Source organism: Rhipicephalus sanguineus, chromosome 4 (genome assembly GCF_013339695.2).
Source record: "Rhipicephalus sanguineus isolate Rsan-2018 chromosome 4, BIME_Rsan_1.4, whole genome shotgun sequence".
In the NCBI taxonomy this organism is placed as follows: Eukaryota; Metazoa; Arthropoda; class Arachnida; order Ixodida; family Ixodidae; genus Rhipicephalus; species Rhipicephalus sanguineus.
The window spans coordinates 82,712,235-82,725,189 of NC_051179.1; the positions used below are offsets into that span (position 1 = coordinate 82,712,235).

At 44.2% G+C, this 12,955-nt stretch overlaps 1 protein-coding gene across 1 annotated transcript in view; it reads right to left on the minus strand.

Annotated features, from left to right (window-relative positions):
* The window catches only part of LOC119390341 (ATP-dependent translocase ABCB1-like), a 197,112-nt gene that overhangs the window by 22,363 nt on the left and 161,794 nt on the right, over positions 1–12,955 (minus strand). The window contains 8 exon segments of the mRNA XM_037657941.2: positions 763–863; positions 3,083–3,286; positions 4,533–4,694; positions 6,563–6,664; positions 7,394–7,537; positions 8,391–8,509; positions 10,225–10,447; positions 12,674–12,844. Coding sequence (XP_037513869.1) covers positions 763–863; positions 3,083–3,286; positions 4,533–4,694; positions 6,563–6,664; positions 7,394–7,537; positions 8,391–8,509; positions 10,225–10,447; positions 12,674–12,844 — 1,226 coding nt within the window.

Consider the following 12,955-nt stretch of genomic DNA (forward strand, 5'->3'; position numbering starts at 1 on the left):
TGCGCCAAACCCCCGTAACTCCGCTGATTCTTGACGGATTCGAGAAATTTTTGCGGCAATCGATTCGGGAGGCAGTACACTCCGATACTGAGGCCATTAGATCATTACTTGGAAAAGTGGTTCATGACCCCTTTAAACAGTAACTACTCAAAAGGAATGTCTATCATTATGTAGCTGCTTGCAAAATAATCTCTAGAGCTGTAATTGAGTGTCAGGAAACAAACCATGCAAATGTAGAGGTTAACATTGCTCGGCTTGGATGAAATGAACGTTGTACATGCAGTTTTTCCAGTTTGCATGCCAGTCTGGCTTAGCAGCACATTTCGCCTCGGGACATGTTTTACTAGAAGTTTAGATTTCATCTTTTTCTGTATTTATCACATGTTATATTTAACCATGTATCGCCCCCCTTACACAATGCTCCGATAAGAAGCCTGTAAGGTATTGTGAATAAATAAATAAATAAATAAATAAATAGAGTGGTCTGTTCATAAGAACTGCACAGGCATGATTAGGAGATATGCAGGTATAAGCTGGAGGCAGTGCGGCGGTAACCACAGCTCAAAAAGAGGTGTGATCACCTTTGCAGCAGGCATAAACGGGCTGTTGGTATTGTAGACGTTGATACATAATAATAATGTCGATAAATAATGAGCACACAATATTTCTGCCACATAGTACTACGTAACCTTGTTACGTAAGAAAAGTCACTGAGTGCACATTTCGAAGAGGATAATGAATGTCTTCCAACATTAAACTCACATAAGTGGCACCAGTAGATGGCTGACAAACAACCCAAAGAAGGTGGGCTCCAGGTTTAATTCTTGAACAGCTCTGATATTCTCTATGCTCTCTGTGGTAACCTGCGGAACAGAAAAATGGGCACTGATCAGAGGAAATAATGACGTATGCTTGCTTCAGGTGTCAAAGAAATAACATTTGCCTGATACGCGTGTAGAAGCTTTAAAACAACAATGCCAAGTTTACAGTGTACGCTGTGACTATTAGAGATATGCAGCCAAACACTGCAGTAGGCAGTTTGCCCTATTACAGTTGCCTCATGCATACTGTTTGTGCGTAACAGTAAAGCCACTTGAAGACGAGAAAATATAGACTACAGACAACATGCACTTACATATCTCATGAAAATGTTGGTGGCATTACCTAAAAGCAAACATGGTAGAAAAAAGGCTTGTGTAGTTGACAATAAAAGCCTGTAGCAGCATTCCTTTAAAAAGACAAATTATTTAAAAGGAAATGGTTTTCTTACACACCAGATCATCTGCAAAATTTTATTTACATTTTGTACAATTTGAAAGCACTGGGTTTTATGACACCGAGAAGCGGAATAAGTGTTTTGACATGCAACCTGTTCTCACTAGAACCAATTACTGCAAAAAAAGAAAAAAAAAGGAAGTCATTCATAATGCTACACATGTTTACATTAGATACTAGGGGTGTGCGAATATTCGAAATTTCGAATATTTTTCGAATAGTGTTTGCTATTCGATTCGATTCGCACTGAAATTTTACTATTCGAACTATTCGAACTTCCCAAAGACAAATGCAGTCAACGTCCGGTTGAAAGTGACCCCTTCAGATTTTGAATATGCTTCACCTCATTACACTCTCGTATTGCGGCAAAGCTGCCTTTCAAGCTCCGTTACGGTCGAACTTAGCCAAGAGACAAAGTCCGGTTGGAAATGGTCCCTAGATTTTCAATATGCTTCACCTCATCACAACCCCGTGTTGCGGCAAAGCTGCCTTTCAAGGTCCGTTACGGTCGAACTTAGCCAAGAGACAGTCAACGTCCGTTTGGAAGTGGTCCTTAGATTTTTCAATATGCTTCACCTCATCACAACCCCGTATTGCGGCAAAGCTGCCTTTCAAGCTCCGCTACGGTCGCAAATGTATTAACTCAAGAAAACGCTGGTTCCAACATGGAGATGAAAGATGTGGCAGAGTTGGGGGCTCAATTAATGCTGTTTTGGACCTGAAATTTGGGCAGGAAGTCCGAAAAATCGGACGCCGAAGCTTTTTAGCATCCAAAATTTCAGATGTTCTTATATATCGACGTCTACTTGGCAGATTTGGAACTCTGGACTTGAAGGGAGCACACCCTTGTCCGCCACATCAGTTGGCCTTCCACAGAAGTTGAAAGAGAAGGAGAGGCTGAGGAAATGACATCTTTGCCTATCACGTGTAAAGTGTTGTCACCAACACTTTGGTTGCCCTAAATCATGTACATAAACACAATTCGGCCTCTACATTGCCTCACTCTTGATAAGAAAGACAACTATGAAATATGACCCCACCAGCGCTTCATCAACCTAGCGAAAAGAAACACTTTCATGTTGCGATCTCACAAGAACATACTTAGGGATTCTCTGCAACTTTTTCTGTAATTTCACTTCGAATTATTCGAAAAATGTTTGAGAAATATTCGAAAATTATTCGAAATTATTCGATTCGATTCGCACTCAATATTTATTATTCGAATTCGCTTCGCACCCAAAATTTTGCTATTCGCACAGCTCTATTAGATACCCAACTTTGTATGCAATATAAACTGCTACATATTAGAAATAGCCACACATACACACATCTTGCACATGTCACAATTTGTGAAGCGTGCGCACAGTGAGAATGTAATGCTCATGAATGTGAAATTTTTTTTTCATATTTACCAAGAATCTTTCTGTGTGATATAACTTCCGATTACTGAGCTTAGTGAGAGTGCAAGGTGACTTGATCAATAATACCTTTTTACCATTTGTAGTAATCAACAACGTTCTTCTGTACAGTGCTCATGGATCAAAATGCGACATAAAAACTTTCAGTATAACAATTGGTATGCACAACTGCTCGAAATAACCGTGTCATGTCGCTACAAATCTGGCCACTAAAGGTAATGTTGGCTCCGATGTAAACGTTTGAGTATAAATTACACCGATGTTACGTGCACTGAAGATGGTGGAAATGAAAGTACTTGCGTTACTTTTAAATTGTCGCGTTTCAATGCATGGGAACCGTACACGTGCGTACACGAGAGCATACACACGTGGTTGGGCGCTTCACTCACTTGAACAGCATGCATCATTAGGTGTGCATCGCGACGTTGGGAGGCCTTTTCAACACGCAGCTGCAGTCCACCAGCCAGTGCCAGGATGGGCACAATGGCCACCAGGGCAAGGGCCAGCTTCCAGCCAAAGGCAAAAGCCAGCGACAAACTCGTTCCAAGCGTTACAAGCGCCGTGAACATCACTGCCAGGCGGTAGCCTGCTGCCTGCAAATGCACAAGGCACCAACAGTGTCAGCTGCTAAGGCGGCGAACTCCACGACAACACAACGCAATGATGGTCAATGTCGACCCTGTGAGCAGACTTGCATGCTAAATGAGAGAAACTATAATAAAACTCACAGGGTCCCTCATGCATTCGTTTAAGACAACTCGAAAGCGAAAGCCGTCGTCTTATTTTTGTTCTCAGTCGATGTATTGATCCTCCCCCACCCCCCTCCGAAAGTTTTCTGCACCTGACCTGGTTTTGCACTACCTCCAGGATTGGAGCCATTGCAAGCGCTCTGCTTCTCACCTGATTTTGCACTGTCTCCGTGATCGGCCCACCTTTGACCAAGCGACGATGTCATGTGATGACTTCATCATGTGACGTCATATGGTGATGTCATCACGTGATGATGATTTTTTGCATCAATCGTGTTGACGCCGACACTGCGGGACGCTGATGCCAACGGTCAATTTTCGCGTTTGATGAGGCATCTAAGGCTTTCGGTGGCCAGAAATTGCACAGACAGGGGTTCCACAATCACAGATATGCGTGCTCATCTAACCACATGAACAGGAGTACAGTTAAGAAAGTACCGTACTTCCGCGTATGCAACAAGTGCAAATAAGCAAAAAAATTTGTCCGCAAGTTTCACTTGCATTGTTTCAAGCACAGCTTCACTGCACTGCAACTCGCACTGCTGTGAAGCTGCATCGTTGTTCAGTAGGAAGAAGCAGCAACACGGCGACGACAAAACATATGAAACAAGGTTGCGTCTAGAATTTCAATATTTTGATAAAATTGTATCAGATTGTTTTAATAGCTGCTGAAACAATCTCGTACTCTGTTGTCTGTGCGGCTGATACGCGCAGGTACTTTTCTCTTTTGCTAGAGTTGTTGAAGACAGACTTCTCAACAGAAAGAAGTTATTGTAAAAGTGTATGGCAAATAAATCAGCGGGCTGATTCCTAATGTACAGAACCAAAGCAACAGTGCTATCCTGTGACATAAAATTTGCCTTCTTTCATAAACCAGAATGTCCAGGATGTTCAATGATAGAAACTGAACTCATCTGACGGAATGTGCAGATAAAACAACTGCAAAACACTTCATGAACTTCTAAAAAGAGACACAAGCTATGACAGCCATTTTTTGATGATTAAATGTTCACAACTGTTATACAGCCATTGCATGAAAAGGCCTTGGCCTTTTGTCTTCATTATGAGAGAGGAATTCAGCTGCACTCACAGTTTTAACAACAGGAACATCAGTTGCTAGCCGAGAGGCCAACGTGGCCGATGAGTGGGACTCTTCGTCAAACCAGCCTATGTGTTGCCGCAGGATGTTGGCCAGCACGGCAACCCGCAGCCGGAACGTCAAGTTCTCGCCAGCAATGCCCACGCCCAGTGTCTGCATAAAGTAAGTGACACTTCAAGCAATGACTCTCATAACTACAACCAGTATAGTGACATCTGTTGTGGTACAAGCACAATGACAAGTGAGAGAGCATTTGGTGCCACGCAACCCTTCAAGTTATTGAGAACCAGGAGCATTTTCACAACACTGCGACGGGAACGACAACCCTGCAACAGCTGCCCAAAAGTGATACAGTCGAACACGGACATATCGAACTCGAAGGGGATCACGAATTAGTTCGATATATGAAAAATTCAATATAAAAAAATACAGGCCCCGAGACCTTACCAGTGGCGGACGATCACCTACAATCGGCGCATTCAAGAATGACAACTAATTCCACACACACGATGCAACAGAATGTTCTATTTGCGCGAAAAAAAATCGTTTATCTTGGCCTGCTTCTTCGTCTTCGAAATGAAGTTGAAGACGCTGGCCTTGATCTTATCGAGGCTGTCCAGGTGCGACAGCCCGGTACATTCCATGTCGCTGCAAAAACAGCGAATCGAGCGGAACGCTGCCGCCACTTCAGCGGCGGAGTACGCGCGCGTAGCCGCCGCCTCATCCAGACGATCTTCGTCGCCATTTGAGCTGTCGGCCTGGGCATCCTGGCTCCCTGCGACCGCAGCTACAACATCCTTGTCAGCGAGGCTCGCAACAGCCTGAACACTGCAGTCCACTTCCACAAAATCGTCCTGCAGACACTTCGGGTGGAACGGCAGCCGGGAAGAGGGACGACAACTCGTGAAATGCGTCGTCTATGCGCTTGTCGTCGCTGTCTTCACTGGTTTCCGCAAGTTCCGCCGTCACGAAGCCTGCCTTCCAGAAGCAGTTGGCCACTGTGTCCGTCTTCACGTCTCACCAGGCGCCCGTCACCATTTGAATGGCACCAAGCAGGTGAACCTTCAGCCCACTTGATGATGCCCTGGTCGAGCAGTTGCAGCTTCGCTGTCGTGTTGGCCAGCAGAAACTTCAACTCAATGTTTTTGAGCTCGCAGGGGAGCACGCATGCAAAAGAGTAATGTGGTGGTATGCGACAACTCATGGAAGTGAACTCCGCCAACAAAGCACTCGCAATCAGTCGCGATGGCGGCGATGGCTACCCAGGTGCCCGGGCTACCTGCGAGGGCAGCAGCGATGTACGAAAGGCACGAGCTGTGGTTGGCTGATCAAAACTCACAAAACAGTAACAAAAAAAGAAAGAAAAGGCGAAAGGAGGAGGCCACCGGCTCCTTTGTTCCTGCTCTCCGAGCCGACGGTAACGCGAACAGCGTAGGAGAAAGAGAGAGAAAAAAAAAGAAAAAGAAAAGCCGTTCCACAAGTTGGAGAATGTGCCCAGCAGGAGTACAGTCTGAGCCCTCTCGCCCTCATGTTTTTCGAGCGTTTCGGGTGTTCGCTGAGGCACGGTGCCGCGAAGGTCGCGGGGCTCAGCGAGTGCCGAAGCGCGCCTTCCAGCTCGCGCGGTGTTCGATATATCCGATGGCGGGTAAAAATACCGTTCGATATAGACGTGCGAATTTCTATACTTTTACAAAGGATTTTCAAGGGGATAATTTACGAGTTCGATATAGCCGAAAATTCGATATATGTGGGTTCGATATATCTGTGTTTGACTGTACTAACTCGAACAACTTCAGTTCCTGCAGCTTCACACAAGATCAGAAAGACAATCAAACTGCACCTTGCAAGCTAACTGCTTTATATGCAGAAAAATGTCGTATCTGGTTAATGTCACGCGTGGTGACACTACACATGTGTCACATCACCACAAGAGGTTTGCACAGGTGATGGTGACATGTACATCACCATCACCTGCACAAACCTCACAAACATCACCTGCACAAACAAAAGTGGATGCTTACCCTAAAAAAGTGACCAAGACCACTAGCAGCTGCCAGTACCAAGAACATCATGGACCAGAAGAAAGCAGCATCTTGCATCTCTTGTCCAACCAGTGTGAATGTCTGTGATGTGAGAATACAGAGTATGTATGTGGCAGCAGTCACCGGGTAGGCAGTACTGTTTAGAAATGCTGTAGTGAACTGAGTGGCCCGAGTGCTTCAGGCCTATCGATAGAAAGCTTTCTGGTACAACCGTTACATACACACACAACATTAGAGAGGGAGGCCCCTTTGTCACTCTGTCTAGGGGACCTCCTATAACAGTAAAAAAAAAGCAAGAAAAATATAAGCTGCCAAACGTAGAGAAGTAGAAAGCATACACACACATTTTAACAACAATATGTAACAAACTGCCCAGTTCATTAACTTTTTTAGCATGTGAGTATGGTGAGTTGAACTGGCTGTTCGACGTTCATCATTAAAGGATAAAAAGGGGAAGTAGATGGCACATCGGAAAAGCAAGTGAAAGAGACAGTAAGACAAAAAAAAGGCTGCACGGCACTTCTAAATTTTATTAAATTAAATCTAAATTTATTGTAGGAGCTGAAAACTATATGCAATCACAAATTCATGTTTACTGTACAAACAATACAATGCAAATGAGTGCTTTCCAGATTATTGACCACTTTAGTTGGCTTCGTGGACTTGCTTGCGTCACCTCATCTCTCCGTCGAATGCATCGTTAGTACTGCAAGCATGGATCTCAACCAGCTATGCAATATGAGCCCTTTACACTAAACGTAGAAACTGCTAGAATAATAACTCTTATTAAAAATCTCGAAATGCACTCACATTGAATATTTCACTGTAGAAGACCGCAAATACGGGCAGGGAGGCTCCTACAACAAGAGAAGCCAGAGACACCAGGAAGAACCAGCCACAGTCTGGCCTGGCTTTTTGAAGGATCTTGCGGGCAGACGGGAGTTCAACGTCCTCCTGCACGCATACCCACGTTCATGCAATCAACGGTAAACTGCACAACCAGAACTGCAGCCGTCGACATTGTCAATATTCAATCAATGACAATAGAGAAGCAATGCATCCAAAGGGAACACAAGGAAGGCTTAGAAAATTAAAAATACAGGGTTATTAACACGGTCTAAGAAACATGACAGCGGTACACATTAGTGTGGTGGAAATAAGGCCACAATGTTGGCAGAAAGGTCCCAAAAGCCTCATTTCTGCATAATTAACCGTCTCAGATTTTAAGGCTGTTTGGACAAACAAAATACATATGTAGCAGTTTAAACTATCGTATGCGTGAAATGTGGGTGAAGAAAAAAAGAAAGCACAGAATATGTTGCAGTACATTGAGCTGACCTAGAGACGCATGCTGAGAAACGTTTCAAGTTTCAAAGATTGAACATGTGCTCAACGGAAATGCAGGGCATTGCAGAAATAAACCTAACAATGTTGCAAGGATGGATAAGAAAGTGAGCAAGTGAGATTTGGGGCTGGTGTGTTAACATGCATTAACACAACTCTACAAAGGAAATAAATTTAGAATATAATTATCAATTACTGAATTTTCTTGCGTATAACCCACCCCTGAAATACTACAAACCATGAAAAAAAAAAACTAAAATAAAAAGATCCCTGCGTACTGATGTGAAGCCATGCCGTGAAGCCAACTTGTGCACTAAAATTCTCATACTAAATCCCACCCGATTTTAGCTCAGAAATTTCTGTATATTTCTATAGGATTATACGCGAGAAAATACAGTAGCATGTTCGTTCCTTTCAGGAGGAGACAAAGATGGATGGACAACGTAAAAAAAAGAATGCCTGCCTTGATGAAGTCATCGGCGAGACGACTGCACTCGCGGTCGAACGGCGAGATGCTCTCCAGGAGGAGGGCCTTCCTTCGTTTTCGCAGCCGTTCTTCCTCGTCGTCTTCGTCCTGTCTTGCTGGAAGAGACTTGGTATCAACAGGCTGCACATAACAACAAGAGAAAAAGGGCAGGTGGAGGCAGCAATGCTGCGCGCTCGTGGGTGTAGCACACTGGTGTTAGCAACTTCAAGCTTCACCTTTTGTTACTGCAAATCGATTCTGCGGAATACCGAAAGGTGGCGGAACGGTTGAGAAAGGGAGATTGACAACCACTCTTGAATTGAAATTGACAAACACCACTTGTAGAGCGACCACCCCGAAAAGGCATTGGTCCCGGGTTCGATCCCCGTATCTGGATGAATTCTTCTGCAACTAAGAAGATTTCTTGCTGAGAAATCTGCGTGGATTTTTTTGTGGCTGTGTGCTACAAATGGGTGGTTGTAATTCAATTTCCCCCTCTTTATCACTTGTGCCGTAAAGATGCCTAAGCAGCAGTAAGATAAAAAGAAAACATGGAGGAAATTAATGTGTGCTCAGAGTTAAAGCTTGTAAACTGAAACTAATTTACCATGTACATTGAGGCAAAATGCAACAATAGAATTGTGGAAAAAGCATGCAAAGGAAGTACACTCAAACCTCGATATAACGAACACGGATATAACGAATTATCGGTTATAACGAAGTAAATGAGGAATAGTCTTGTAATAGCTACAGTGGTTCGAAAATACGCTTATAACGAATTTTCGGATATAACGAAGTTATTTTCGTGTCAAATGCGACTTTGTTATAATAAGGTTTAAGTGTAGCCATGTTGTGGATTTATGAATGAAACACATCTCTGCTAAAAAGCTTACAACTGGAGCAATCAAAGCTAACAGGCTATGGTAAGTTGACTACTATGCAATGAGTGTTGTGACCTGCGTTAAGTGCTGAGTACAGAGGATTCTATACCTTCACTGGGAACTTACAAGCCAAGAAACAGGCCATTACAATGACACGCTAATGGTGTTATTACATTATAATCAGTATGACTGAACTAACAGGACAACTTATAACGGTTATATCAAGTTTCTCTGGTTGGAAAACATCACGAAGAGATAGAAAAAATGTAGAAAGGGAGGCAAAAGACGCAGCACTGGTACCAATAACAAAGAGCTCTTGACATCAAACATGCGCTCAAGACTTGCTTCATCGACTTCTTCATTACAAGAGTAAAATATCAACAAATGGAAATTGCTTCAATGGTATTGTTGCTAAACGCAACAAACATCTCGGATATGATTGGTTTTGTATTTTAGCAATGTGAAAAATCTTTAGTTGACAGGAACTGAAACAATCTAAGGTGGGAACCTACCGCAAAGTGCCTGAAATAACCCAAGCAAAGCCTCACATTTGAACACTGTAAAGAACACGCAAAAAACGTGCAGATTATACACTCACAATGTACTGTTACGAGAATATGTTAAATGAAAATTATCACCCGAGCCAACATATCAACAAGGAAAGCATCTTCACCGGACCCAAACAAATACAAATTTTTTGTTGTTGAAACGTGAGCTCCGGCGACATTCCTTGCTTGACAGCTTCTCCCCTCTTCAAAACTCTATAGTCGTGTGAATGTCTGTCTCGCCTGGAGCGCACTGTAACATGTTTCATCTCCCTTTTCATGCTGTCATCTGTTCACACTGCTTTCCAAGAAGCTGAGCTGTCAACTAGCCCTTGTTGAAGCAGCTACACAGGCCTAGCGATCTTAGTGGTGGTCCACTAAGCAAAATGCGTAACTAAGGCTTACAGGCGGGAGGACAGGACACGGGTGGAGGTGGGAGAGCCTCGGCGTCTTCATTTTCCGTCAGTTGGCCGAGCATGAGCTGGAAGTAGAAACCTTTCTTCGCCACCAGGTCGTCATGCTTGCCCTGCTCCACAATGTGGCCCTCGTCCATCACGTACACAGTGTCTGCCTCTCGCAAGGTCGACAGCCGCTGCGTCACCACCACTGTCGTGCGCCGAGGACTGCCCTGCAAGCAAATGCATGGGTCACTTGCAGTGTTACAGGCTACTGAATATATCGGACCTTGTGCGACTTCCTCAACTCCTTGGCACCACATGGCACAAGAATTTCTCCTTTTGTACATTGTTATATCACATGTGCTCTTGACATGTTATTTTACAGAACTGGGAGTTGTGTGCTGAACTACTCCCATTTCAAAAAGGAAACAAGAAAATTTGTCTAGATCAACAAAAAATTTGCAATGCTGAAGCAAGTTGCGAGTATGAAGTTTCACCTCGATGCTTGAAACGAAAAGGCAAAAGGGGGAGAGGCAGCAGTACACCACTGCTTCTCAGTAAAAGGCCACAGATGGCTCATGTGAAAGTGGAGGTTAGGTTTTAACAGAAATCTTCTTGTAGGCATAGAACCAAACCAAGGCACCCAGAATTCTGCAGTTGCTATCATAATCACAACGTAAAGCCCAGCTCCTGCAAGTCCTTAAAAGATATGTAGTTCAATGAATTTTGCCAACGAAAACTTGGAGGACGCTTGAGCTTCACTTTCGAGAGAAAATGCGATAGCATAATGGGGCCCTGTTCACATCACTTTTTCCTTCACCAGTCAGGCTTCGCTTCTCAGTGGGCACGTCAACCGTGCCGCAAGAAAAAGAACATCTATAAGCGAAACATTGGACGTTATAAACTATCCTAGAGGTCCCACTGCAAGTAAAGTTGCTAAGTGCCCACTACGCCATAATTCATCAAGACTTGCTGCACAAGCAGAAAGAAAGAAAAAGGGAGACAGGATAAAGCGCTCTATCCTATCTCCCTTTCTTTCCTCCTTTCTGCTTGCACAGCAAGTCTAGATTTCAGTATGAACCAACTAGTCTGTAAAGAAGTATAGCTGCAACATAATTCATCTCCTTGCAAAACAGCGGAGTATCCACTATGCGTCCATACATGCACCTACACAGCTGCACACTTTGATGATGCTGTTGCTTAATGATTAATTATGCCTGAGCACTTTGTAATGGGTTTGCCTTCAAACCACCCACTCGTTGCGCAATTTACATGATGTGACGCTTGACGTGGTTCTATGCTTCTGCCACACAATATTACATGTAATAAAACGGAAACTTGGGCCAGTTGGTTGTACTTCGTACTTACTGGCAGCGCAACCACACACATGGACAGAGAAAAGAAGCGAAACGGAAACACAGCGCTGTGTTTCCGTTTCGCTTCTTTTCTCTGTCTGTGTGTGTGGTTGCGCTGCCGGTAAATATGAAATATGAAATATGACCGCCGCCGTAGCTCAGTGGTAGAGCATCGGACGCGTTATTCGAAGGTCGCAGGTTCGGTCCCTGCCGACGGCAAGTTATCTTTTCGTCCACTTTACTTTCTTCACATTCATATTCTAAATATACTACAGATAACACCCCCTATACTTTCCTTGGCGTTTTTGTCTGTTAGTTCTCATTAATATTGTGTATAACAAAGAAAACGAGCCCTTAAGAGTCATCTTCTTTCCTTCATTCATAGCAAGGGTCTCGTTCTGGCAGACTTAATGCCTTGAGGTAGTATGCGAGGGATTATTGGTCAGCTGCCAGCTCATAAAAAGATCACGTGCTACGTGACGCCAGAAAGGCAGAAAAAGAGTGTTCCACACTCGCCGCCATGGCTGCGATTGGCGCTGACTAACACTCCTAGGTTTAATGCACATATATACCCCATAAAGTGGACGGGAGGATGACCGCCGCCGTAGCTCAGTGGTAGAGCATCGGACGCGTTATTCGAAGGTCGCAGGTTCGGTCCCTGCCAGCGGCAAGTTATCTTTTCGTCCACTTTACTTTCTTCACATTCATATTCTAAATACTACAGATAACACCCCCTATACTTTCCTTGGCGTTTTTGTCTGTTAGTTCTCATTAATTACATGTGTTAATGCTACTTCTTGCACTATATAACACTGTATAGGTCTCTTTTTCAAAGCAGTTTCAAGCAGTGGTGTCATGCCGTGGTAGAACACCTGCTTGCCATGCAGAAGGCCTGGGTTTCATTCCCACTCGGACCCATGATATTTATCATTTCAAAATCCATCGCGATTTTTTGCTCACAGCCAATGCCAATTTTTCGCTCACAGCCAACGACGCTGCCACCCGACACCGACGCCGGAATTTCTTTGAAACTAGCTCTTTAATGCTATAGCATTAAAATGTGAGCCAGTGTGCACAAGCAGCCCACAATCGAGTTCTCACCTTGGCAAGGGTGCGCAGAAGGTGGGCTTCGGAGGCACCATCCAGTGCACCTGTTGCATTGTCCAGAAGCAGAACCCGGGGAGTCTTGACCATCGCTCGAGCGATGGCCAACCGCTGACGCTGACCCTCGCTCAACTGGCAGCCTTGCTCACCAATCTCAGTCTCATAACCCTGGCCAAGAAACAAAACATGCTGGATGCTTAACTTGGCATTGCTCACCCAACATCGCCTGTAACATGGCACATGCATTTTGAAAGAACAAACTGGGCAGGGTTGTAATGT